Genomic DNA, 27,546 nt, shown 5'->3' on the forward strand with positions numbered 1-27,546 from the left:
CTCATCCCCCAATTGCCCCAGCCCCCATGCCGCCACCAGCCCTTCACCAATCCATCCCATCACCCCTGGCCCTACTACCTCCCTTCCCACTTCCCCATCTAAGGCTTAATTTGTCTCCCAGTTGCTAGGGTTGAGTAAGTGTGCTGTGGAAAGTGATATTTGTATGTTAATATCACTTTTCACTGCCTCCCAACTAGCTAACAAGTCTGCTGCTGTGAAAAGTGATATTAACAAACATACAAATATCACTATTCACAGAAGCAGACTTACTAGCTAGCATGTCTAAAAAAAAACCACAACCAAAAAAAAAAAAAAAAAGAAACAACAATAAAAGACAAGAACATGCAAAGCACCTTATTTGTGTTTCTATTCTATTTAAGTCCAGTAAAGAATAGAGAAAACTGTACATTGTTGTTATTATTGAGTCTGTTAAAAAAAACCTACATTACCTAAATTACTATGATTTGGACATGGATTTTTCTATATTTTTTCCTAAAGTTAATTAAATATTTTAGAAAAATTGTCATAGTGGCCACCACCAAGAGTTAGTGACCACACTCTGAGGCCACCAAAAAATTTGTTGTGAGACCCCCGAGAGTGGGGAAGAGGGTGAAAGGTGGGGAGGGGAGCAATGTACAAAACAGATTATTTCAAGGTATCTGAAAGGGGACAGTGGGGGCAGGGAAGGGAACCCCCTATAACTGAGTATCCAAGGAGGGATCAAAGGGGGGGAGGCATGGGGCAGATTTGTTCTTCTCCAAAACAGTCTTGGGAGGATAGTGGGGGCAAGGTATACAGTGGGAGGAGAGAAGTACGTCTCCTTCAAATGAGTCAGGGGGGTGAGGGCAGGTGTGGAATGGGCTAGTCCCCTCTATAGCAGAGTCTCAGAGGGACCATGGGGCAGGGGGGATAGCCCTCCCCCTCAAGAGCAGTCTCAAAGGAACCATGGGGCAGAGCGGGGGTGAGCCCCCCCATACCAAAGTGTCAAAGGAATCACGGGGCGGAAGGGGGGGGAGCCGCCCAAGACCAGTATCCAGGGGGATGGGCTAATGACCCCCCAGCAGCCCTATGGGGCTGCAGTCTATTCCCCTCCCCCCACCCACAGCAAAGTCCCGTGGGAGTGGGCAGGGGGAGCAGCCCCTAGCGCGCAGCCTCGGGGCGGGCGGGCGGGGGGGGGAGGGGAGGGGGCTTAGCCCTCCCGTAGCAGTGGCTGGGGCAGGCGCCCCCATGACGGAGTCTCGGGGCAAGCAGGGCTTTAGCCCCCCGGCTGTTACCTGTCTCTTCCTGAGGGGAACGGGACGGGACCGGACCGGACCGGACCGGCGGCCGCTCCGCCGCCGCTCCCCCCACTGGCACTGGCTCAGGGGTGGGGGGAGCCGCAGACCCAGCCGGGGGCGTTGTGGGGACACTTTGCACTGACTGAGCCGCCCCCCTCCTCACTCCGGGGTCACTGGGCAGGGGCTGACCCCCACCGCAGCCAATCAGCTGCCGCAGCCATAGTCCCGCCCCGAGCCGTAAACCACCGCCGCGCCGGGTTGGGTGGCGGGGTTTGGGCGACTCCGCCCATCTCCCCTCCCAAATGCCGTAAAGCCCGGTGGGGCTTTGCGACAGCTAACGGTAAGGATTGATTGCGCTCGAGTTTGTCCTGGGAGAAGTGGGCCCTACCGCGCCCCGTCTCCAGGGGCGGGTAAAGCGAGGGGGTTGCCTAGCAGCGATGGGTGGGAGGGACGAGCGAGACTTGCGTGACTCGTATGCACCGCGGCGGGGCCTGGCGGCGATGGCTAAAGAGCGGGACCTTGGGCTGCTAGGTGAGGGCGGCTGGGGGGTGGAGGGGAGCTGGGCTGGGGTTGAGGCTCAGGAGGGCGGGGAGGACAGTTGGGCGGTGGGGGGGGTGCGAAGGCAGGAGGAGGGGCTGAGGGGGGCAGTGAGGACAGTTGGGCGGGTGGGGGTGTGCGAAGGCAGGCGGAGGGGCTGAGGACAGTTGGGGCGGGCGGGGGTGTGCGAAGGCAGGCGGAGGGGCTGAGGACAGTTGGGCGGGCGGGGGTGTGTAAAGGCAGGCGGAGGGGCTGAGGACAGTTGGGCGGGCGGGGGTGTGCGAAGGCAGGAGGAGGGGCTGAGGGGGGCAGTGAGGACAGTTGGGCGGGCGGGGGTGTGCGAAGGCAGGAGGAGGGGCTGAGGGGGTGGGGAGGACAGTTGGGCGGGCGGGGGTGTGCGAAGGCAGGAGGAGGGGGTGAGGACAGTTGGGCGGGCAGGGGTGTGTGAAGGCAGGAGGAGGGGCTGAGGGGGGCGGGGAGGGCAGTTGGGCGGTGGGGGGTGTGCGAAGGCAGGAGGAGGGGCTGAGGGGGGTGGGGAGGACAGTTGGGCGGTGGGGGGGGTGCGAAGGCAGGAGGAGGGGCTGAGGGGGGCAGTGAGGACAGTTGGGGCGGGCGGGGGTGCGCGAAGGCAGGCGGAAGGGCTGAGGACAGTTGGGGCGGGCGGGGGTGCGCGAAGGCAGGCGGAGGGGCTGAGGACAGTTGGGGCGGGCGGGGGTGTGCGAAGGCAGGCGGAAGGGCTGAGGACAGTTGGGGCGGGCGGGGGTGCGCGAAGGCAGGCGGAGGGGCTGAGGACAGTTGGGGCGGGCGGGGGTGTGCGAAGGCAGGCGGAAGGGCTGAGGACAGTTGGGGCGGGCGGGGGTGTGCGAAGGCAGGAGGAGGGGCTGAGGGGGGTGGGGAGGACAGTTGGGCGGTGGGGGGGGTGCGAAGGCAGGAGGAGGGGCTGAGGGGGGGCTGAGGACAGTTGGGTGGGGGGGGTGTGCGAAGGCAGGAGGAGGGGCTGAGGGGGTGGGGAGGACAGTTGGGCGGGCGGGGGTGTGCGAAGGCAGGAGGAGGGGCTGAGGGGGTGGGGAGGACAGTTGGGCGGGCGGGGGTGTGCGAAGGCAGGCGGAGGGGCTGAGGAGGGGCTGAGGACAGTTGGGCGGGCGGGGGTGTGTGAAGGCAGGAGGAGGGGCTGAGGGGGGCGGGGAGGGCAGTTGGGCGGTGGGGGGTGTGCGAAGGCAGGAGGAGGGGCTGAGGGGGGTGGGGAGGACAGTTGGGCGGTGGGGGGGGTGCGAAGGCAGGAGGAGGGGCTGAGGGGGGGCTGAGGACAGTTGGGTGGGAGGGGTGTGCGAAGGCAGGAGGAGGGGCTGAGGGGGGCGGGGAGGACAGTTGGGCGGGCGGGGGTGTGCGAAGGCAGGAGGAGGGGCTGGGGGGGGTGAGGACAGTTGGGCGGGGGGGTGTGCGAAGGCAGGAGGAGGGGGTGAGGACAGTTGGGCGGGCAGGGGTGTGTGAAGGCAGGAGGAGGGGCTGAGGGGGGCGGGGAGGGCAGTTGGGCGGTGGGGGGTGTGCGAAGGCAGGAGGAGGGGCTGAGGGGGGTGAGGACAGTTGGGCGGTGGGGGTGTGTAAAGGCAGGCGGAGGGGCTGAGGGGGGCAGTGAGGACAGTTGGGCGGGCAGGGGTGTGTGAAGGCAGGAGGAGGGGCTGGGGGGGGTGAGGACAGTTGGGCGGTGGGGGTGTGTAAAGGCAGGCGGAGGGGCTGAGGGGGGCAGTGAGGACAGTTGGGCGGGCAGGGGTGTGTGAAGGCAGGAGGAGGGGCTGAGGGGGGCGGGGAGGGCAGTTGGGCGGTGGGGGGTGTGCGAAGGCAGGAGGAGGGGCTGAGGGGGGTGGGGAGGACAGTTGGGCGGTGGGGGGGGTGCGAAGGCAGGAGGAGGGGCTGAGGGGGGCAGTGAGGACAGTTGGGGCGGGCGGGGGTGCGCGAAGGCAGGCGGAAGGGCTGAGGACAGTTGGGGCGGGCGGGGGTGCGCGAAGGCAGGCGGAGGGGCTGAGGACAGTTGGGGCGGGCGGGGGTGTGCGAAGGCAGGCGGAAGGGCTGAGGACAGTTGGGGCGGGCGGGGGTGCGCGAAGGCAGGCGGAGGGGCTGAGGACAGTTGGGGCGGGCGGGGGTGTGCGAAGGCAGGCGGAAGGGCTGAGGACAGTTGGGGCGGGCGGGGGTGTGCGAAGGCAGGAGGAGGGGCTGAGGGGGGTGGGGAGGACAGTTGGGCGGTGGGGGGGGTGCGAAGGCAGGAGGAGGGGCTGAGGGGGGGCTGAGGACAGTTGGGTGGGGGGGGGTGTGCGAAGGCAGGAGGAGGGGCTGAGGGGGTGGGGAGGACAGTTGGGCGGGCGGGGGTGTGCGAAGGCAGGAGGAGGGGCTGAGGGGGTGGGGAGGACAGTTGGGCGGGCGGGGGTGTGCGAAGGCAGGCGGAGGGGCTGAGGAGGGGCTGAGGACAGTTGGGCGGGCGGGGGTGTGTGAAGGCAGGAGGAGGGGCTGAGGGGGGCGGGGAGGGCAGTTGGGCGGTGGGGGGTGTGCGAAGGCAGGAGGAGGGGCTGAGGGGGGTGGGGAGGACAGTTGGGCGGTGGGGGGGGTGCGAAGGCAGGAGGAGGGGCTGAGGGGGGGCTGAGGACAGTTGGGTGGGGGGGGTGTGCGAAGGCAGGAGGAGGGGCTGAGGGGGTGGGGAGGACAGTTGGGCGGGCGGGGGTGTGCGAAGGCAGGAGGAGGGGCTGAGGGGGGTGGGGAGGACAGTTGGGCGGTGGGGGGGGTGCGAAGGCAGGAGGAGGGGCTGAGGGGGGGCTGAGGACAGTTGGGTGGGGGGGGGTGTGCGAAGGCAGGAGGAGGGGCTGAGGGGGTGGGGAGGACAGTTGGGTGGGCGGGGGTGTGCGAAGGCAGGCGGAGGGGCTGAGGAGGGGCTGAGGACAGTTGGGCGGGCGGGGGTGTGTGAAGGCAGGAGGAGGGGCTGAGGGGGGTGGGGAGGACAGTTGGGCGGGCGGGGGTGTGCGAAGGCAGGAGGAGGGGCTGAGGGGGGGGTGAGGACAGGTGGGTGGGGGTGTGTGAAGGCAGGAGGAGGGGCTGAGGGGGGCGGGGAGGACAGTTGGGCGGTGGGGGGTGTGCGAAGGCAGGCGGAGGGGCTGAGGACAGTTGGGGCGGGCGGGGGTGCGCGAAGGCAGGCGGAAGGGCTGAGGACAGTTGGGGCGGGCGGGGGTGCGCGAAGGCAGGCGGAAGGGCTGAGGACAGTTGGGGCGGGCGGGGGTGCGCGAAGGCAGGCGGAGGGGCTGAGGACAGTTGGGGCGGGCGGGGGTGTGCGAAGGCAGGCGGAAGGGCTGAGGACAGTTGGGGCGGGCGGGGGTGCGCGAAGGCAGGCGGAGGGGCTGAGGACAGTTGGGGCGGGCGGGGGTGTGCGAAGGCAGGCGGAAGGGCTGAGGACAGTTGGGGCGGGCGGGGGTGTGCGAAGGCAGGAGGAGGGGCTGAGGGGGGTGGGGAGGACAGTTGGGCGGTGGGGGGGGTGCGAAGGCAGGAGGAGGGGCTGAGGGGGGGCTGAGGACAGTTGGGTGGGGGGGGGTGTGCGAAGGCAGGAGGAGGGGCTGAGGGGGTGGGGAGGACAGTTGGGCGGGCGGGGGTGTGCGAAGGCAGGAGGAGGGGCTGAGGGGGTGGGGAGGACAGTTGGGCGGGCGGGGGTGTGCGAAGGCAGGCGGAGGGGCTGAGGAGGGGCTGAGGACAGTTGGGCGGGCGGGGGTGTGTGAAGGCAGGAGGAGGGGCTGAGGGGGGCGGGGAGGGCAGTTGGGCGGTGGGGGGTGTGCGAAGGCAGGAGGAGGGGCTGAGGGGGGTGGGGAGGACAGTTGGGCGGTGGGGGGGGTGCGAAGGCAGGAGGAGGGGCTGAGGGGGGGCTGAGGACAGTTGGGTGGGGGGGGTGTGCGAAGGCAGGAGGAGGGGCTGAGGGGGTGGGGAGGACAGTTGGGCGGGCGGGGGTGTGCGAAGGCAGGAGGAGGGGCTGAGGGGGGTGGGGAGGACAGTTGGGCGGTGGGGGGGGTGCGAAGGCAGGAGGAGGGGCTGAGGGGGGGCTGAGGACAGTTGGGTGGGGGGGGTGTGCGAAGGCAGGAGGAGGGGCTGAGGGGGTGGGGAGGACAGTTGGGTGGGCGGGGGTGTGCGAAGGCAGGCGGAGGGGCTGAGGAGGGGCTGAGGACAGTTGGGCGGGCGGGGGTGTGTGAAGGCAGGAGGAGGGGCTGAGGGGGGTGGGGAGGACAGTTGGGCGGGCGGGGGTGTGCGAAGGCAGGAGGAGGGGCTGAGGGGGGGGTGAGGACAGGTGGGTGGGGGTGTGTGAAGGCAGGAGGAGGGGCTGAGGGGGGCGGGGAGGACAGTTGGGCGGTGGGGGGTGTGCGAAGGCAGGCGGAGGGGCTGAGGACAGTTGGGCGGGCGTGTGTGAAGGCAGGAGGAGGGGCTGAGGGGGGCGGGGAGGACAGTTGGGTGGTGGGGGGGGTGCGAAGGCAGGAGGAGGGGCTGAGGGGGGGCTGAGGACAGTTGGGTGGGGGGGGGTGCGAAGGCAGGAGGAGGGGCTGAGTGGTTGGGGAGGACAGTTTGGCGGGCGGGGGTGTGCGAAGGCAGGCGGAGGGGCTGAGGACAGTTGGGCGGGCGGGGGTGTGTGAAGGCAGGAGGAGGGGCTGAGGGGGGTGGGGAGGACAGTTGGGCGGGCGGGGGTGTGCGAAGGCAGGAGGAGGGGCTGAGGGGGGTGGGGAGGACAGTTGGGCGGGCGGGGGTGTGCGAAGGCAGGAGGAGGGGCTGAGGGGGGTGGGGAGGACAGTTGGGCGGGCGGGGGTGTGCGAAGGCAGGAGGAGGGGCTGAGGGGGGTGGGGAGGACAGTTGGGCAGATGGGGGTGTGCGAAGGCAGGCGGAGGGGCTGAGGACAGTTGGGCGGGTGGGGGTGTGCGAAGGCAGGCGGAGGGGCTGAGGACAGTTGGGCGGGTGGGGGTGTGCGAAGGCAGGCGGAGGGGCTGAGGACAGTTGGGCGGTGGGGGGGGGATACGAAGGCAGGAGGAGGGGCTGAGGGGGGTGGGGAGGACAGTTGGGCGGGCGGGGGTGTGTGAAGGCAGGAGGAGGGGCTGAGGAGGGGGTGAGGACAGTTGGGCGGGCGGGGGTGTGCGAAGGCAGGAGGAGGGGCTGAGGGGGGCGGGGAGGACAGTTGGGCGGGCGGGGGTGTGCGAAGGCAGGAGGAGGGGCTGGGGGGGTGAGGACAGTTGGGCGGGGGGGTGTGCGAAGGCAGGAGGAGGGGGTGAGGACAGTTGGGCGGGTGGGGGTGTGCGAAGGCAGGAGGAGGGGCTGAGGGGGGCAGTGAGGACAGTTGGGCGGGCAGGGGTGTGTGAAGGCAGGAGGAGGGGCTGAGGGGGGCGGGGAGGGCAGTTGGGCGGTGGGGGGTGTGCGAAGGCAGGAGGAGGGGCTGAGGGGGGTGGGGAGGACAGTTGGGCGGTGGGGGGGGTGCGAAGGCAGGAGGAGGGGCTGAGGGGGGCAGTGAGGACAGTTGGGGCGGGCGGGGGTGCGCGAAGGCAGGCGGAAGGGCTGAGGACAGTTGGGGCGGGCGGGGGTGCGCGAAGGCAGGCGGAGGGGCTGAGGACAGTTGGGGCGGGCGGGGGTGTGCGAAGGCAGGCGGAAGGGCTGAGGACAGTTGGGGCGGGCGGGGGTGCGCGAAGGCAGGCGGAGGGGCTGAGGACAGTTGGGGCGGGCGGGGGTGTGCGAAGGCAGGCGGAAGGGCTGAGGACAGTTGGGGCGGGCGGGGGTGTGCGAAGGCAGGAGGAGGGGCTGAGGGGGGTGGGGAGGACAGTTGGGCGGTGGGAGGGGTGCGAAGGCAGGAGGAGGGGCTGAGGGGGGGCTGAGGACAGTTGGGTGGGGGGGGGTGTGCGAAGGCAGGAGGAGGGGCTGAGGGGGTGGGGAGGACAGTTGGGCGGGCGGGGGTGTGCGAAGGCAGGAGGAGGGGCTGAGGGGGTGGGGAGGACAGTTGGGCGGGCGGGGGTGTGCGAAGGCAGGCGGAGGGGCTGAGGAGGGGCTGAGGACAGTTGGGCGGGCGGGGGTGTGTGAAGGCAGGAGGAGGGGCTGAGGGGGGCGGGGAGGGCAGTTGGGCGGTGGGGGGTGTGCGAAGGCAGGAGGAGGGGCTGAGGGGGGTGGGGAGGACAGTTGGGCGGTGGGGGGGGTGCGAAGGCAGGAGGAGGGGCTGAGGGGGGGCTGAGGACAGTTGGGTGGGGGGGGTGTGCGAAGGCAGGAGGAGGGGCTGAGGGGGTGGGGAGGACAGTTGGGCGGGCGGGGGTGTGCGAAGGCAGGAGGAGGGGCTGAGGGGGGTGGGGAGGACAGTTGGGCGGTGGGGGGGGTGCGAAGGCAGGAGGAGGGGCTGAGGGGGGGCTGAGGACAGTTGGGTGGGGGGGGGGTGTGCGAAGGCAGGAGGAGGGGCTGAGGGGGTGGGGAGGACAGTTGGGTGGGCGGGGGTGTGCGAAGGCAGGCGGAGGGGCTGAGGAGGGGCTGAGGACAGTTGGGCGGGCGGGGGTGTGTGAAGGCAGGAGGAGGGGCTGAGGGGGGTGGGGAGGACAGTTGGGCGGGCGGGGGTGTGCGAAGGCAGGAGGAGGGGCTGAGGGGGGGGTGAGGACAGGTGGGTGGGGGTGTGTGAAGGCAGGAGGAGGGGCTGAGGGGGGCGGGGAGGACAGTTGGGCGGTGGGGGGTGTGCGAAGGCAGGCGGAGGGGCTGAGGACAGTTGGGCGGGCGTGTGTGAAGGCAGGAGGAGGGGCTGAGGGGGGCGGGGAGGACGGTTGGGTGGTGGGGGGGGTGCGAAGGCAGGAGGAGGGGCTGAGGGGGGGCTGAGGACAGTTGGGTGGGGGGGGGGTGCGAAGGCAGGAGGAGGGGCTGAGTGGTTGGGGAGGACAGTTTGGCGGGCGGGGGTGTGCGAAGGCAGGCGGAGGGGCTGAGGACAGTTGGGCGGGCGGGGGTGTGTGAAGGCAGGAGGAGGGGCTGAGGGGGGTGGGGAGGACAGTTGGGCGGGCGGGGGTGTGCGAAGGCAGGAGGAGGGGCTGAGGGGGGTGGGGAGGACAGTTGGGCGGGCGGGGGTGTGCGAAGGCAGGAGGAGGGGCTGAGGGGGGTGGGGAGGACAGTTGGGCGGGCGGGGGTGTGCGAAGGCAGGAGGAGGGGCTGAGGGGGGTGGGGAGGACAGTTGGGCAGATGGGGGTGTGCGAAGGCAGGCGGAGGGGCTGAGGACAGTTGGGCGGGTGGGGGTGTGCGAAGGCAGGCGGAGGGGCTGAGGACAGTTGGGCGGGTGGGGGTGTGCGAAGGCAGGCGGAGGGGCTGAGGACAGTTGGGCGGTGGGGGGGGGATGCGAAGGCAGGAGGAGGGGCTGAGGGGGGTGGGGAGGACAGTTGGGCGGGCGGGGGTGTGTGAAGGCAGGAGGAGGGGCTGAGGAGGGGGTGAGGACAGTTGGGCGGGCGGGGGTGTGCGAAGGCAGGAGGAGGGGCTGAGGACAGTTGGGGCGGGCGGGGGTGCGCGAAGGCAGGCGGAGGGGCTGAGGACAGTTGGGGCGGGCGGGGGTGCGCGAAGGCAGGCGGAAGGGCTGAGGACAGTTGGGGCGGGCGGGGGTGTGCGAAGGCAGGCGGAGGGGCTGAGGACAGTTGGGGCGGGCGGGGGTGCGCGAAGGCAGGCGGAAGGGCTGAGGACAGTTGGGGCGGGCGGGGGTGTGTGAAGGCAGGCGGAGGGGCTGAGGACAGTTGGGTGGGTGGGGGTGTGCGAAGGCAGGAGGAGGGGCTGAGGTTGAGGCGGATGGTGAGGGGAGAGGGCCGCAGGTTGAGGAGGAGCTGATCTTTCACAGCATCACTTTGCAATCTAGGGAGGGGAGGCTGCCTATGGGAAACCTGCTGTTCTAGGCGTGATGCAGATGAAGCCAGGGACGCTTCCACCTTCTGAGCTCTCCTTCCTCGGGCTCTTTGCTCCCTGTAGTAACAGGTTTAAAAAAAAAAAAATGTCAGGCAAAAGTGTGGGGTCTTTGCTATTGGCAGACATCTGGTACTGGTGGGAGTGGGGAGGAGGCTCTACTCTTTCCCATCCCCATGTGGTGTAGTTGATGACTGCACATTTTGGGGTGGGAGAATGAATTCCTCACGTGATTGGTTATGTTCCCCACTGTGCTCCAATAATTACTGCTCTGGTCAGACAGGACATTAGCTTGGGTGTTGCTACTATAATGACCAGCAGTGGAAAAAGTTAAGTGTTGATGTTCTAAATGGTTGTTATTAGGAGACAGCAGGTGGCTCAGGTAATATTGTTTATTGGACCAACTTCTGTTGGTGAAGGAGACCAGCTTTCAAGCTGGTTCCCCAGACCTGAAAGACCTCTGTCTAAATGTTGAAGCTTGTCCGTTTCACCAACAGAAGTTGGTCCAATAAAAGATATTACCTCACCCACCTTCTGTTTCCTATCTGGGAACCAACCTATCTACAACAACACTGCAGATTATCAAGATAACAGATGGTTCACACCTCACAGTTGTTGGAGACTGCACAGGCAGGCAGGATGAACTGTGATTTACATGGGAAATATTTATTCCCACACAGAGGCTGGAAATGTAACAGCTTTTTAAAGGCAAGCCTATAAGCTGAAACACAATTCTCCAGCCAATTATAAAGTTCAGAGAGCCAGAGTATAGTTCATCTATATCCTGTGGTGTGTGGATCTGCCATGACTCCTTGACAGGTGCCAGAGCCTTTCAGTGAAACTTGAGTATGCTCATGCCCCATATTTCATGCATCATAGCTGAATCCACCATTGTTTTCTGTTTGTGAAGATAGCAGTCAGGAGGAACTTTTCATGCAACAGCATTTAATATGATCATGCTCCAATGAAGGACAAAACAAAGATAATGATTTAACAGGACTTTCCTTTAGTCATGATTGTGAGAAACACATGCTTCCTTGGCTAGTTGTATCCTATGTGAGTCATGATATGCCATAGACACAGGTCAACTGTAACCAAAAAAATCACTTGTGACTTAAAATGCAGTCGGAGAATGTAGAAGATAATGTGATTTGAAAACAAAACTATTTCAACATCAGTGGTTATCAAATGAGCGATGGATTTCTGTATATAGTACGTTAGCTGAAGTACTATACCCTGAAAACAAATACAGACTTTATAATGCTATTTTAGGGATATTGTGGAGTCATTGACTAGCCATTGACTTTTGTGGTTTATAGTGTTCCTCAAAACTTGTTGACCTCAAGTCAACTGTCCTCCTTGCTTCCTACCCCAATCCTTTCCCTTCAGTGTTTCTTCTCCCTTACTTTCTATTTAGGTAATTCTTATTTACCAATCCCTGTGATTTTTATTTAAGTTAAACCAAAACAATCATGGCATTAACATGATGTTTGACAACCATCACGTTATTCACGCTGCTTATATGCTATATCCCTTTTCTCTCAACCTTTGGTCTGGCTTGTCTATTTACCTTGCAAGCTCTTCAGGGCAGGGATTGTCTCTTATTCTGGATCCCGCTCTTGATTGGTTTCCAGGGACAATTGGAGTACATTATTCCTTACATATCCCTATTATCGTACAGCTGTCTCTTATTCCCTCTCTTTTAGCTTTGTGCCCTCTGCCATGGTGTCTTCTTATAGCTGAAAAAATATCTCTGTTGTCCTTTGGCATCTTTTCGCGCTTTCAAATTAACTTCTTAAAACCCATCTCTTAAAGCAGCCCTCTCCCATTTTGTAATGACCGACACTCTCTCCCTTTTTCCTGACTTGGTATCCTACGTTGGTTTAATCTGTTTTAGATTGAGGTCTTGAGCAAGTGACATGTCTTATCAATGTTTGGTAAAGTGCTGTGTAAATTAATGGTGCTGTATAACTATGATATATGGTCAAGGAAAGCACAAACACTATCATGTTGCAAAGGTACAATTTCATAGTGCTTGTCCTAGAGGAGTTCTAAATTTATTTCACACTAACAGCCTCACTGTATTGTATAAATTGGTGCACGAGAGATCCATTCATTTAACATCTCGGACAGTAATTCAGTTTGGTCCTGAGTACATTAGTAAATATGTTGAAATAATTTTATGTATTGGTTTAGATAGAGATTAAACTCAGAGTTGTATAAAATATTCACAGGGTGATTTCCAAAGAAATTTTATGAGGTTTCAGATCATAAATTTCTATCTCCAGTAGAATTCAGAGTATATTCTGCAAATGAAGGTGAAATGTATAGCCTGAAGTATCAGATTTATTCTTAATATGTAAGGTGCAGGCTTTGACAACTGATAGCGGTCCCTGCGTCAGCCTGATTGAGATTTGGTTGAGGAACACTGTAAGGTTCTAAAAGCTGCAGGTCAGCTGTCACAAGTGCGGTGGAAAGATATTCTCAAAGATACATGGATGTCTGTGTAAAAAACATAGTGCTACCACAATTTTTATAGTTCATTATGGATAATGTCTTATCTTCCAATTCCAATTTTAGATTCTGCCTCAGAGGAAATATGGTCTAGTTATGGTAGTCAGGAGACTTGGGTTATATTCTTCAGTCTGTCACTAGCTTGCTACATAACCTTGGAAAGTCACTTTATTTATCTATAACTTAATTTCCACATATATAAAATGGGAATATTCCCTACCTTTGGAAAGTACTTTGAGATCTTCAGCTAAAAGGTACTGTATATATATGTTGGGTGCTACAGTCTAACATTTTGTATACTTTTACTCTATTTCTCCTAGTCAAAATAAGCAGAAGCTAAAAATATGTACGTGGTTCTGTTTGCTACTGCTTGCAAGTATAATTGATAGATGTGCTGGGAATCATGCTATGACAATGTGCTATCTTTTCATGAATAAGAAAGGGAATATAAGTACTTACCAGCTGGAAAAAGAAATGCAGCTAGTTACAAAATGACCACTCTGGGACTGTGCTTGTTTAGTTCTGCCAAATTTTAAGGCCCAGCCCCAAAAAGGCATGCTGGGGGAAAAGTTTCTAATGTTGTAGAGAGAGTTAATAGAAACTAGAAAGGTGCTAAAGAAGTGCCTCTGGAGTGTGTTATGAGTCGTAACTGTCACATAAAGATAATAGTATGCAAAGAGAAACTGCTATGATCTTAAGTGTGTCTTTTTAGTTCTCTGGTATGGAGATCTGTCTGTCAAGGCACTTGTGTGGTGATGGAGCTGTGTAAGTACCTAGATAGATACTCCCACTTGAAACTAAAGAGTGATACTTAAATTCATAGTAACTTCTCTTTAAGCTGTACTAAATAATTGTTATGCTATTTAAAGTATAATCTTTGATAACAAAGTCAGTCTTTCTACATGTGGTTGAAGTATTTGTATGGCCTTCCTGGCAAGGACTTTTATGTATATTTAGGGGTGTTCACAGATTCTTAGACCCAGCTTCTTAAGTAGCTTCTTATTTGGAGTGTCTCAGTTGCAGACGGTAAAAAGAACCTTACTTTCTGAAGTAGTGAGCACCTGCAGTTTCTATTGACTTCAGCTGGAGGGTGCTCAGCACCTCTAGAAATCAGGCACCCAGAATTAGAGACCGGGACTTTTGAAAATGTAGACGTTAACTAATGCAGTTACACAAGCTTTGTTTTATTCTGTTTATTAAAGCAAGGGCCAAGTTCTGCTTTTCAGTATGTATTACTCCCCTGGAGCTCACGTGCAACAGAGTGTAGTATTGGGTCATTCATCTCCATTTTTTTTAAGAGTGATTCTTAAGAATTCTTGTGGTGAAAATCTTGAACCCTACCCACTTCAGACTGACCTTAGCTTAGCTATGTAAAAAAGAAATGAGAAGCCAGATGTAAGAAACCAATGTTTTATATTGTTCTGGAGAAAGAGAATAGTGTTTCCCCAACGTTCTCTTTTTGTGTTTCAGATCAAAATGAGTCTTCTGATAGTCTGCCTTGCCTTCATCAGTTCCAGCGAGCACTTGAATCCTGCCCTCGCTAATATCTGTGAACTCCAGAAGAATCTACATAAGAGCAGTTAAGTTAGCTTGTTTTTAATACAACTTTTTGGTAATGCTTTTAATGTTTGGCCATTTAAAAATATTTTGGTGCCAATCCTGCAAAAACTTGCACAGTTATCAGCAAGTACTTTTAATAAACTTAAGTTTGAAGCCTTCATCCTGCAAACACATATATGTAGGCAGATCTTGATGCTGCTGTATAGTCCCACTGACTTCATTGGGACTCTATACTGGTTCAAGGGTGTGCTCACCTGGATCCATTTACAGAATTGGGGCCTTATTATCTTTAGTTAAAATCCAGTGTGAACGTATTGTTTTCCTTTTTTTTTTTGAGTTTTGTTTGTCCATCAACCAAGTGGCTTAAAACTTGGTACAGTGAATGGCTTTAAAAGGGAAGTAGATCAGTTGTTGGGATGTCTGTAGCAGTAAAAAAAATGCAGATTTGTATGTGTTTAGTCAAAACAAACTATGGTTGAACATCCATGGAATACAAGTTTTGAAAATAAGGTTGAATACATTTTCTCCAGTGGACAAACATCAAGACATACTGGCAATGCATCTTTACTCGGTTCTTTAAAAAAAAAAAAAAAATACTTATAGCTGGCAAAACCCAGGATGTTGTAGGAAAGGGTGCTGGCAATGCAGTAGATGGCACTGTTCCCTCATGTCTAAATCAGTGTCCCAGCATGATGCTAGAAGGCACTGTGTGTTGCTGGAGCTTTTACATGAGTGACTTTAAATTGAGATCTCGATCATTCAGGATGGCATGGTATTTTTGCATGGCTGGTCAAATCGACTCAGTAACTTCCCCTTGCCTGCCTAAAATTCCTCTGAAGTTTCAAATGGTCACAGTATTTTTCTCTTTCTGCCCCATTTCAGAAGTATTGCTATGCACCCAGTCCTGCATGACTCCATCCAAATGGCTTCATTTCAGAGGTTGGCAAGATTCCTGGATTTGTGGTATAACACATTTTGTGCTTTGGGATGTTTGGATGAAGAGTGTTGTGTGGATGTTAGTTATCGTCCTTGCTGTTTAAGGAATATTGTGCTAAATGCACGTTCCCAGATTTTCTTTCAAATGATGTTTATTAAAAGTAGTTTCATTTTAACTATGGTGCTCAGTAAATGATCCATATTCAGCTGTATCATTCTGCTAATCTATTAAATTTAATAGCAAAAATGATTTAATCTCATTACTTTTTTCCTAGATACCCTAGAAGAAATGCCTTTCTAAAGCTACAAATCCATTTCTTTGATTGGACAGAAGTAATTTCTGAAGTGACCCATAATGTCCACAAGTAATAAGTGAAGGCATGAGGCTTTCTCCAAAACATAAAATTTCATAAAATTTTTCCCAAAATGGGAGATGTGTCTCTTCTCCAGCAGCTGCATAGGGATGTGCTGGTAGGCACTCCTTTAACAAAGAACAGCCAGGATTATGCTGCTTTCCTCAATCCGCATGTTTCACCACAAGATTCATCCACAAGAGTTAATGAGTCACATAATCAAATATGCCCAGAATCTCCGAACTGGGGCACTTGGAGCCATCAGGACTCTGCTGTTTCAGATGCTCTTGCCCTTGTGACAGATGATAAATCGGATAGCTTTGCAAACACGAGCTCTTCAATGTTCTGTTCCCGGGAAATGATACTGCTACAGTTAACATTGATCAAGATGATGATTGCCAAAGTACAGTCCCAGGAAACTGAATTCAGCATAAGACAGAAGTACCTTGATATAATAACAATTCTTCTGAAAGAGACAAAAATTGATTCAAAATTAGTAAGCTTTTTTTAATTATTTTCAAAACTTTTCAAAACAAAGTAAAAAGTGAGTGTAACTTAGTTTTTTGTGTGTTTTTTTTTTTTTTACATGTCTGCAGATTTGTCTATGCAATAGTTCTGATAAACTATTGTCTCACATGGCTTCAAAAAGTATAGCCTCCCTTATATATTTCCAACTAAAGAAAGAGGTGAGTGTGTCAGGTTCCTGGGTGGACTTTGAATTTGTACGTAAGTTATCAAAGCAAACATGAGTACTTGGTGGATACATTCCTTCCAGTTTTCCTTAGTTGTTCCATCTAACTATAGCTGACCTTCTACAATAGTTAAAGCCCTCTCAAGCCCACCCAGGCCCCTAGGGTTGAGAACCTGAGCTTCTGCACGAACCGGAACATCCATAGTTCCAATTTTTAGAGCACTAGATCGAGTCCTGATAGCACAAGTCTGTCTACTCAGGTTGGAAGACTGGCTCCCATTTCCAGTATAGACATACCCAAATTGAGCATGGAGTGGACAAAGGGAGCAGTTAGTGGCTCTGACAGGGATCAGGAGAACGTGTAGGAAGAAGTGAGGTCAGAAACATAGGCAGGAGCAACGTTCTGAAAGTGAGCATGAATATTTCTTTTAATGTAAATACATCAAGCTTGTGGTTTTTGTTTTAAAATGCTTTTAATAGTTTTATTTTTGTGTCACAAAGATATTCTCTTTAGGCGATTTGCATTGTAGAATATTAATTGTGCAGCTTGCTGAACTTCATGAATCTTACTATATTTACATTTATTTGAAATCTAAATCCTTCAGCAAATAAAAATAGGCACCAACCTGTTCATAACTAATAGAATACTTTTCCATTTTTTGTTTTCTGAATGTCCCCAGTTACCAAAACTTACTGTTTACTTATTGCGACTAGGTGAGTGAGGTAATATCTTTTATTGGACCAACTTCTGTTGGTGAGAGAGACAAACAGAAATTGGTCCAATAAAAGATATTCCCTCACCCATCTTGTCTCTCTAATATCCTGGGACTGACAAAGGTACAACTACCCTGTTTACTTAGTGGGCACATACTATAGGCCCTATAGCAATTTCTTTGGATGGTATTGTCTTTCAGAACATATTTGTTTTTAATACTTCCTGCACAGGGGTCTTAAAATGATGAAGCCCATTAATTCAGTTTCTGTCTAATGTGTTACTGCTTAATTCACTAGTAAGAAAATAACTTGCACATGTACAAAATAAAGTTTGAATGGTTGTGTTTTCTTGCAAACCGTTCCCCACACTTAGGGTGACCAGATGTCCCGATTTTTGGGTCTTTTTCTCACATAGGCACCTATTACCCCCCACCTCCTGTCCCGATTTTTGACACTTACTATCTGACACGTGCTTGCTACCCACACTTGTGCTATTACCAGCCTCTAGAAACAAGAAATGTGGGAGCTATGAGTTCAATTCTTGCATCTGCCACAGTCCTTTTGTGGGACTTTGGATCAATCACATAACTTCACCAGGCTTTGGTTTTCCTGTATGTAAAATGAGGAGGATTTTTGCTTACCAAATTGCTGTTGTGCAGTTTAATGTTTGTAAAGGAATGATAGGTGCTTTAGTAAAACTGCTTGGCACTTCTATATTCTGTCTGTCTCTTTGTCCATTCCCACACTTACTCCTTTTATATGTATCAGTGTGTTAACTTACTTTTTTTTTTTTAAAAGTTATAACTGTTGTGCATAGTAATATCACATCACATTTTGTGCATACAGAATGATTTTTTAATTTATTTTTCTAGAATACATTTAATGTCACCTGGCTCACTTTTTGTTTGAAGACTCTGTCAGAATTCCCTAAGAGTGATCAAGTAGCAGAATGTCTATGGATTCTTAGAGCTATTATTAGAGACATTTTGAAAGATAAAGATTTGCACAAAGCAGGTATTGTAAGATTTTTTTGATATTAATATACAAGTGTCCACTAGGGGGAGGAAGGCTACTTAATATCCTTCAGAGAAATCAGCCTGTTTAAAATACTAATGGCAATGGGTTATTTACCTTGTCATAATACAAAAAAATATATTAAAAATGAAAATACAGTGCCCCCAATACACATTGAATTTGAGAGATTATCATGATCTCCTCCTTGCTGATGCTATTTCAGTGGTGAAAAGTTGTTTTAAATTATCTGGTTAATTGAATTGTACTTTAGGAACTCCACTTCAACTCTGCTTAACATTATTTTATTTATTATAGATATCCTGAAAAAGGTTTTCACTCCTCTTGATACTGTACTTGAAGGATTTTACAATTCCATTTTGTCTCGTCGTTTTAACAGCTTCCAGGATACTTCACTGTATTCTAAAGCTGCAAACAACTTGATCGGATTCATAGATTTTCTTGAAGTTCTTGTGGCCTCAAGAATCCAAATAGAGTCACATTTCAAATGCCAAAGAATTTTATTTTTGAATACTTCTTGCATCTTGGACCTCACTTATTCATCAGTTCATTATTTAATCAAGAAGAAGTCCATTATGCTCCTTAAAAAATGCATCCTTTATAAAGCTGGTGAAGATTTCATAAGTGGATCATTACCCACTTTATCCCTACAGGATCCTTATTTGGATAAGGATATGTTAGCGCTGGCTAATGTTGTTTTGCAAGCTGTGAATTTGGGGTGGCTGAATCAAATACCTGTTTCTGAAAAAGCCAGCTATTTTGGAGGCAGTGAAGCCCAACCTGAGGATGGCATCCGCAGTGGTCCTGACCAAGTAATCCTCAGAGCCTTAAGTTTGGTTTTACTTAAAGCTTTAGAGATCAAGGTGCAGAACTCTACTAAAGCAGCTGAAATAAAAGGTAATGTTCTGTTTAAATTCATTAAGTAGCATGCATTCTAAAGCTTATAGTTGATTTAGGCAATTTAAAATTGTTGGCTGAGCTTGCAAAGTCTTATACACAACAGCATTTCTCTTTATGTGTGTAACACAATTATTTCTGAATGCCACATCCGACCAATTCGATTTTCAGGGAATTTCTAGGAATTAGTGGCCAGAACCCTGTTGATTTTGGGGACAATCAGAACATTGATAGAGGGAACATAGGAACACATGGAGCTACTGTCATCTATTAATACTTTGCAGCATAACAGTACCCCTACTCATCCTCCCAGTAGAGTGTAATGTGTTGACACCCTGAATAACAGAAGAGAAATAATTGCTCTTCCTGCTGGGTCCCTGGGGTGAATTGTCAGCCATGGGGGCAGGCAGAGGGAGAGAAAAGAATCCCTTTCTTTCTTCTTAATATCCGGCCTCCTCAATGCCTGCGTCAGGTGGGGGAGAGAGGAACCAGCTATCTGCCCCTTCCCTTACAGTTGGGGTGGGGAAGAAAGGTACTTTGGGAGGGAGAAAGGAGAGAGACCTAGCTGCTGGCATGATGCAGAGATTGGGGCCCCATGTATGGTGGGAGCGGGGCATGAGTGGGGAACAGAAACCCTGGCCTGGTGGGGCGAATGGGGAACTCGGAGAAGGGAGCGCACACAGCCTTTGCCATTGGGGTGGGGGAGTAGGAAGGAGCGACACACACAGCCTCTGCTATTTGTGGTGGGGAAGTGGGAATGGGAGTGCCCATAGAGCCACTGGCATAGTGAAGAAAATGAGGGACCCTGGTATGAGAGGAGAATGGAATGGGGTGCACACAGAACTACTGCGGAAGGAATATTCAAGTGGGAGTTGCAAGGAGTCCCTGAAATAGAGGGGCATGGGATGGTGGCACCCAGGAAGATTGTGAGGGGAATGAAGGGATCCAGTGAGCCCCAGAGATATACAATGAGCTCGGCCTCCAGAAGGTACAAAGGGTGCAACCAGCTAGATTAAAACACTATTAAAATATTAAGAGTAATGACTTCACTTAAGTTTAATGATTTAGTTGGGATTAGGTCCTGCTTTGAGCAGGGGGTTGGACTAAATGACCTCCCGAGGTCCCTTCCAACCCTGATATTCTATGATTCTATAGAACTGAATGTTAGGAACACAATTTAGGCACAGGTGGTTGGATGATAATATGGGTTTGGGGTTTTGTTTGTTTGCTATATTATAGACTTAAAATTGCGTAATTTGAACTAAACTAACCCTTGGTGGTAGTTACCAGATATTCTAGTTCTGAGGGGGTGGGGGGGAATAGAATGATCCCTGATTTCAGTCTGAAAAGTACCTGAGCATGTATGATGATTGAAGGTTCATAGTCTTTTGCTGAGAAGCAAGGCAAGCCTTTAAAAATCTAATTTTAGGGTGAGCTACATTGTACTTTTTTACAACAAAGGTGATTCCCATGTTGTAACAAATCTTGCTACAGCATTAGCTTCCATTCAGATTATATCATTCAATCCATAGAGCTTTTCCAATACAATCTAAGAAATACTTTCTGATAATCTAAGATGCCATTGTTTTTTTTAAAATGCTGAGAGCACTTGTTTGGAAAATTGGGCCCAAATTTGGATTTGAGGAATCTTTTTACTATGCACTGGAATATTGCAGAGGTAAATCTCTCATATGAGGAAGGGTGTTTATATGGTACACACAAGGTTGTTTTTCAAGAGCTGGCCACAGCAATAAAATGGCATGGTAGTCTTGGGAGAATCTTTCCTCTTGTATCCTCAGGCCGTATGTGGCAATGCAGGTGCTGCTGACATGCAGTGTACAGGTAGTATTTAAAATTAGGGGGTGTTGCAATCAGAATGAAGAATTGCAGGAAAATTTTATATTCTTACTAATAAAAAGAACAGGAGTACTTGTGGCACCTTAGAGACTAACAAATTTATTTGAGCATAAGCTTTCGTTTCTAGGTCACCACAGAACTGTACCATGTTCGTGGGGGTGGAGGGGCAGAAGGAGAGGCCCCGAGATAGGACAGATCCTTCTGCTGGGCTAAGCGTATAGATGGGCCTCTCCTTCTGCCCCTCCATCCCCACAAACATGGTACAGTTCTGTGGTGACCTAGAAAATGGACATCTTCCTGAATAATGTAATTTTCTGGCAAGGTTTGGTTTGTATCTCTCAGCATTTATGTTCAGTCACAGCAGTCTCCCAAGATACATATGAGAACCTATCTAATCTTTGAAGGTTTTTTTTTGTCAGAGTAGATTTTGCTATGTTTGTATTACCAGTTTCATACATTTATATTTCCTGCAAAAGTTTAGGCCCTGATTCTGCAATTCATTGACGCTAAAAAAAACTGGACCATAGGGATCTTAGTCTTAACACTGCACCAGATTATTCCTTTGCATGGGAGGGACCAAGTGGGATAAATTACAGCAAGGTGGCCTTATCAGATCATTCTATCTGTGGCATGAGGTGGATTATATCTCACCCCTCTCTCTACATTTGCATTTGCTGGAGGCCAGGGCCAATGGAGACATGCAGTCAGAGAGCCAAATGAGAGTCAGAGACCCCAGGGCAAGTGTGGGAATATAGGGTTTCTATGTAGACGGCCTTGGATTTTTTTACAGCTCTCCTGACACCAGCAGATTATGGAGATGTAATCTCCTTGTTTATTCTGCAGTAAGCCTGGGAGAGAGAGAGGGCTGACCCCTTCCCACCCCACAACCATAAAGGTTCCCCCCGCCTCCCATCTCTTATATGTGGTCTTTCTGTGGGAGGAAGTAACAAGAGCCTAAGAATCCCATTCTTCAAATAATATATTTGCATATGTCCTTAAATTGCGTCAATGCTAACTCTTCTGGATGTTGTCCTCCACTTGAGCAGTGAAATCTGTGTTTTGCATTAGACATACAATATTTACTTTTATAAGAGTTTTTACATATACGTTTGTGCAAAAAGTAACTATGTTGGATTTGAGGTGAAATGATTTTGCCGATGGCTCTTTGCTTTGATGGCTTTGATTTTTGACTCCATAAATGGTATAATTCTGCAATGCATTTTTCAATGCAGTGCTAGTTCAGTTGAGCTAAGGGATGTGTGCTTGGACAACTGGGTTCCATACTGTCCACTGTTTTTTTTTTTTTTTTTTTTTAAGGAAATGTGGGTTTGGCTTTTCAATATGAAAAAATGAAAGCAAAATTTCACAGTTATGCTCTCTATTTTTAGCAGACTTGCAGAGTTTCATGTCCCGGTTATTGATATTCTTGAAGAAACAGCTGAAGTCTTCTCCACATTTTCATTCAAATGTACATCCTTGTGAGTGGCTTTCCATGGTCTTTATAGAACAAGATGATGACATGCTGGAAGCTGCTAAATCTTTGTTAACGGTTTATTTAAAGTTTGATAGGTTGGTATATATATTAATTTCTTTGTTAGATCTTTGAAGACAAATTAAGCTTTTATTTAGTGAGATCATACAGTTCACAATAGCAGTCTTTTTATATGACCATTACATAAAGTAATAACACAAGAAAATACATTAACAATCTTTAATGGATTTAATGAACTACTTTGTAGGAACTGATATGGTTCCCATTGACATCAACAGTACACCTCTACCCCCATATAACGCGGCCCGATATAACATGAATTCAGATATAACACGGTAAAGCAGCACTCCGGGGGCGGGACGGGGCTGCACACTCCAGCGGATCAAAGCAAGTTCGATATAACGCAGTTTCACCTATAATGCGGTATGATTTTTTGGCTCCTGAGGACAGTGTTATATCTGGGTAGAGGTGTAGTTGGAAATCACTGGGAGTCTTACATTGATGTTAATATGTTTCAGATCAGACTGTAAGTGGTGTTTATAGTAGTCTTTCTATTACAAGTTCAATCCTACCCTCTAATTCACAGTAGCTGACTTCACAGAATTTGAGTGATGGTCAGATGCTGACTGAAAGGCAAGACTTGAGTGTTTTTTGTGAACACTCAACTTTTTGGAGAAGGATTTCATGTTATGATTAAACTTTAAGAATGAATGGAAGTTGAATCTGAGGATTGCTGAAGTGAACTGTAATCACACCTTACAGTAATGGTTTCTTAGGCAGGATCCCCATAACTTGCTGAGAAGTGGCAATACTGATATCTAAAATGTGTTGAGTTCTTGTGCATTATAAATTTATCATGCAAACCCTTTTGTTTCATTTTCATTCAATTTCCTGTACAGGGGAGGGGACAGGAGATGCAGCCCAACTTTATGAAAAGAAACTTGGCTGGGTGAATCACTTTGTAATTTCAGATTTGTTTGATTGCATTATTGCTAGTAGTGTCTGTTGTTAAATGTTAAGGCACCCAGGTTTGAAAATGCTGGCCTTAAAGTTAGACACCTAAATCTATACTTAGGAACCTAAATAACTTTTTCCAAGGTGCATAGCATCTTGTGAATGAAGTAACCTTTATTAATTGTTTGTATTTTTAAAAAAATGTGAAAAGGATATCTACTCACATATTCGAGGCACCTTTGACATAACATATAAATACATATTAAATGGAGTAGTACGGTTTACGATAACTGACCACCAATATTTCAGGTATCTTAATGTCCTGGAGGTCATCAAATTAAGGATATTTCAGACCAAGAAGGGGAGCAAATTCCAAAGCTGTGGAGCCCTCACAGAGAACACCATGCTAGCAGTCCCCTCTTGTTTTTATACCAACAGGGGCTCCAGCTCAAACACTGCTGCTAAACCCAGGGTTGTGAGTTCAATCCTTGAGGGGGTCACTTAGGGATCTGGGGCAAAACTGGTCCTGCTAGTGAAGGCAGGGGGCTGGACTCAATGACCTTTTGGGGTCCCTTCCAGCTCTGAGATATGTATATCTCCATATATTGTTATATTATAGTTTTGCTGAGTTCAATATATAGATTGGAAAACCTTGCCTTTAATATTAAACTATAATAGGATCTGGTGTGTATCCTGCTGATCTCTCATACATTGCTTCTACCTCTGTAGTTAAAATTACTAAAAATGTTAAGCAAGAATGTTTATGGAAAATTATTCAGTATTTTTAAATAACTGTTCTATTGGATTCGGTTTAATCTGTGTTTGGGTAACTTTTCAGGTTATGGCATGATGCTGCTGATAACTTGTGCCTTGCAGCAGAAGACGACGAAACCTGGGTCTGCCTGACACATGAGAGTGGCTGTAATCCTCACTGTATCTTTTTATTTTTCCTAAAAAGTATTGCGTTTGATTCCACAGTTCTTCTTGACTTTTTGATTTCATCAGAAACCTGCTTCCTTGAGTATTTTGTAAGATATTTAAAACTTCTTAGAGAAGACTGGCATCGTTTTGTCAACATCTCTAACTGCTTTGATATTGCGTCTAAAAGAGGTGTGTGTGTTTCTTTTGTCACTTCATCCCACCAAGAAAAAAAAACCTGTCTGACAGATTTACGTTTGGAAAATGCTTGTTGTGATCCAGTACAACACTCTCTGGTATCTTTGGCTTCTTCCCAGAAGCCTTCTATACCCATGGAACAGCAAGGTGATGACCAAGTTATAAAACCCAACAAGTCTAACTCATTGATATGGACTGATAACACTTCTGCATTGGATTGCCTTCAAAGCCTTGTTAATTATGACAGTTCAGACGATTCTGAATTGGAATCAGTGGGAAAGGAGTGTTTGGCAAACATGAAGCAGATGCCTTCAAACAATCAAGGCAGTACAAAGATAAGGGAAACTGTTTGTATGGACGTACATGACAAACCCCATACACTTGAACCTAAAGTGTTGCCCCTGAAACAAAAAAGTTCTAATCCCTTGTCACTCGGGGTATGTAATATGTCTCCAAATAACCCTGTGCCTGTAGAAAGAATGCTTCTCAAATCAGTGAAATGTCTGGAAGAACTGCAAAAAGCAATTTCTAGGTTACAGAGAAGAAACCTTTTCCCATACAACCCAGCTGCATTGTTGAAACTATTGAGTCACATTGAGACAACCAATAAAAGCATGAATCTACTATAAGACAATGAAGTGCTATTGTTGACATTTTGAAGTGATTTCACACTAGTATGTGATGGAATGTTTCCACAAGAAGAGTGTACATGCTCAGAGATACATTCCTTTTGGACCTATCAGCGTGTTTAGACCAAGCAGGCTCAACGGGCTGCCAACTGACACTTTTGAAAAGACAAATCTGCAGCGGTGTTTAAGTACTCAACCTGTTGTTTCATGGTCCCAAACTTATTTATGGTACGTATGACAGAGTGAGGGTGAGTTACTGGGTATTAGCAAATTTAACAATAAATTGATTATTCACAGAAAGACATAATAAAGTACTTCCATTTGAAGTGTAAGGTGTAATTCTTCCTAATGTCATTCTAATATCATAAGAGCCAACTAGATTGCAATGATAATTCCAGGCTCAAGTACTTAGCACAGCTATGTAAGCTCTTTGGGGCAAGGTTCGTCTGTTCTGTGTTTGTAATGCCACAGGGCCTAGGAGCCTTAGTCACGGACCAGGACCCCGTTGTGCTAGGTGATGTACAAACCAAAAATTATATCCCATTCCTCCACTTCTGTGATTTTAATGCTAAGTTATATTTATTGTTTCGCTTTTTGGCCTTTTCTGTAGGTCTGATCAGCTAGTAGCATAGCACTTTTATCGGTCCAAATTGGAATTGATAATGTCACTAAAAACTGAGTTTAAAATTAATGCCTAAAACATAATCAGGTGCATTCCTTTTAAAAAAAAAAAAAAAAAAAAAAGTTGAACTAGTATATAAATTCCCTATTTAAATGAAAATTTGTTAATGCAGCATTAAATTTAAAATCAAAATTGTGCAATGCACAAGTAAAATTTCAATGGCAATGCTTATGGAGGTGCATTAATATATAGGGTGTTATGTTATAAAATGCATAGCACCGTAGCATATTAAAATACACCAATTATTAAAAAATGGATAACTGGCTTGAATTGCAAATATACCATGTAAACATTACTATTAGAACAAATCTTCTGCATTTACTCACTACCTGTGATTAACTGACTAATCTCACTGTTGCTAATGGCTGTGTTAATGCATTTAAATTGCTTAATGTTATGCATAATGTTATAATTTTATATATATTTTAAATACTGCCAGTTGGGCAATATCTTTCACATATTAATGAAGTAAGAAGGGTGGGTGGATAAATTTCCTGTTTGGCAGGTGCCAATTTTCTATCAGTTTACTCTAGCTACAATGACTAGCTTCACAACTTAAAAAATTTTTTTTTTTTTTTTTAAATGGAAGCTTAGAATTTTCAGGATATTGTAGAATGCAGCAAAATTGGAGAGGCCCTACATTTTGGGATTATTTTTTTTTAAAGATTGTGTTACTAGTATATAAAAATAATTCATTGCTAAATTGTGTAGAAATGAGAATTTTTTTTACCCCTGCTGCAATAAAAATGGCTGCAGACGGTTTGTTCAAACTTTCCAGACCAGATTTCACCTTTTGAGGCTGAAATTTTCCATGCTTGGCCTTTGCCCGACATTGAATCTTGCACATAGTTAGGAATGGGTGAAAATGGGAGTGATGGGGGCCCCGCCAGGGGCTTTCCCTGCACAAGCGGCGCCCCTTGTTTGGGAACCACTGCTCTATAAGCAATATCGTAAGTGCCATAGTATCCTGGGGAGGATCTGGATGTAAGAATTAATAAAATGTGCTGTAATTACTTGCCTCCTTACTATTAAAAGCTGTTACAGTGCATGCATCTCTTTAAGAATAGGTATTAATTTCTAGAACTCTACTGGAAATCTGTCTAAATCCAGGACACTTGTGGTTCTTTGTGGACTCTTTCTGCCAATATTTCTACTTTTCCACATTTTATTTTTTTGTTCTCCCATTATGGGTTGGAGAATTCTTCTTGAATTCATCTACAGTAGAACAATTTTCTTGGCAAATTTGTGAATAAAAAGCCTGACATGGTGTTGTCTTTTATTTGTGACTCCAGTAATGTTAGGGGAGTGCAAATGATATTTATATTTCTTCCAAAGTAGAACAACAACTTATTCCATCCTGACTTCAGCTAGGATCTGGTATTGAGGATTTAGCAGAGCTAGCCAGCATCACACCAAGAACTTTGAATGTACCATTAACTGCAATGCTATTGCTGCTGCTTTTCTATATGTTTACCAGACCACCCCAATGTGTGCTGAAGTCTCCCTGAAAACAGAGTATATGCTTGTCTTGTAATAGGAGAACAGGCAATCTCCTGTGCTCACCTGGTTATTGATAAGCCAGGAACAATCTACACTTGGTTATGGATGTTCAAATTCATTTGAGCTAAAGTATAGTCCCTGTAATACATAACTCTGGTAGGTGAGCTATATTCCCAAGGCACTTACTCTCTCTCCTGGTGCAGTGTCTTTTAAATGTGGAAATGAGGATAGTTGTGATTGCTCTGAGGACCTTCAAAGATCTGGTGGTATCCTAAAAGGAAGTCCTAATTCAAATGGATAATCCAGACTCCCAAGTTCTACATAAAGCAAGGAAGGAAGGAACAGAATTGCACCTTGTATGTGGCAGAAAGCCTTTGTTTAGAATGAGTGTCCTGCAAGGCAGCACTGGTTAGTACTTTCCTGAAAGGTAAAGAAAACAAAAGCTATGCCAGTCAATGGTACACCCACACGAGTAGTCCCTCAATGAGGGTTTAGTTGAAGCAGAGCTTCAGTATCTGAATAACTGATTGTTTGTTTTTGCACTGTTGAATAATGCCTTCACAGTGCTAAGAGGGGAAGCTGACGTATTTTTTCCTGAGACTGATTTGTAGACCTTTACTCCCCATGGAGAAAAGATAAACGTTCCTCGGTCCCAATTGTCTCATTTTGTCTGAGACAAAATTTGTCTTGATCATGTTAGGAACTGTAGTAGCTGATCCAAACAGGCTAGGAGTCTGACCACGTATGATTATATGAAGCAACTACTGCCCTGCATCTTAACCTGGGACCTCTCTCTGTCTATATAACTCCAAGGAAGGTAGAGAATGAGAGGCTTGACATTTCCAAGCAGGTGGCTCTCATCCTTCTAGCTTCTCCAAAGGATGTATACAAAGCAACAGGCAA

At 49.7% G+C, this 27,546-nt stretch overlaps 2 protein-coding genes across 14 annotated transcripts in view; one reads left to right on the forward strand and one right to left on the reverse strand.

The window, feature by feature from the left end:
* The window catches only part of ASB7 (ankyrin repeat and SOCS box containing 7), a 41,289-nt gene extending 39,871 nt beyond the window's left edge, over window positions 1–1,418 (reverse strand). For all 4 annotated transcript variants that reach the window (XR_008446556.1, XM_054043090.1, XM_054043089.1 and 1 more), the window contains exon 1: window positions 1,275–1,418. The gene's annotated coding sequence lies outside the window, so the exon portion shown is untranslated. The remainder of the gene's footprint in view (window positions 1–1,274) is intronic.
* Window positions 1,419–1,598: 180 nt separating this feature from the next.
* On the forward strand, window positions 1,599–26,410 carry LINS1 (lines homolog 1). 10 transcript variants are annotated; one of them, XM_054042501.1, is made up of 9 exons: window positions 1,599–1,617; window positions 13,701–13,809; window positions 14,673–14,753; window positions 15,002–15,575; window positions 15,676–15,765; window positions 17,357–17,498; window positions 17,814–18,413; window positions 21,659–21,839; window positions 23,555–26,410. In XM_054042501.1, exons 4-9 carry the CDS (start codon window positions 15,153–15,155, stop codon window positions 24,459–24,461), a joined length of 2,343 nt encoding a protein of 780 aa, XP_053898476.1. In that variant the 5' UTR covers window positions 1,599–1,617; window positions 13,701–13,809; window positions 14,673–14,753; window positions 15,002–15,152; the 3' UTR covers window positions 24,462–26,410. The 10 variants fall into 10 exon arrangements, with proteins under 10 accessions (XP_053898476.1, XP_053898477.1, XP_053898483.1 ...); XM_054042502.1 differs by lacking the exon at window positions 1,599–1,617 and adding an exon at window positions 1,669–1,687; XM_054042508.1 differs by lacking the exon at window positions 1,599–1,617 and adding an exon at window positions 1,714–1,808 and having other exon boundaries at window positions 21,659–21,748; window positions 23,555–23,723.
* The last annotated feature ends 1,136 nt before the right edge of the window (window positions 26,411–27,546 follow it).

Source organism: Malaclemys terrapin, chromosome 10, assembly GCF_027887155.1.
Source record: "Malaclemys terrapin pileata isolate rMalTer1 chromosome 10, rMalTer1.hap1, whole genome shotgun sequence".
Lineage (NCBI taxonomy): Eukaryota > Metazoa > Chordata > Testudines > Emydidae > Malaclemys > Malaclemys terrapin.

Excerpts from the sequence above, each read along its gene's own strand:
- LINS1 (XM_054042501.1), top strand. The coding sequence starts at position 15,153 with ATGGGAGATGTGTCTCTTCTCCAGCAGCTGCATAGGGATGTGCTGGTA. Across the intron at positions 15,576-15,675 it reads CAAAAATTGATTCAAAATTA|ATTTGTCTATGCAATAGTTC; the intron begins GTAAGCTTTTTT and ends ACATGTCTGCAG. Across the intron at positions 18,414-21,658 it reads TAAAGCAGCTGAAATAAAAG|CAGACTTGCAGAGTTTCATG; the intron begins GTAATGTTCTGT and ends CTCTATTTTTAG.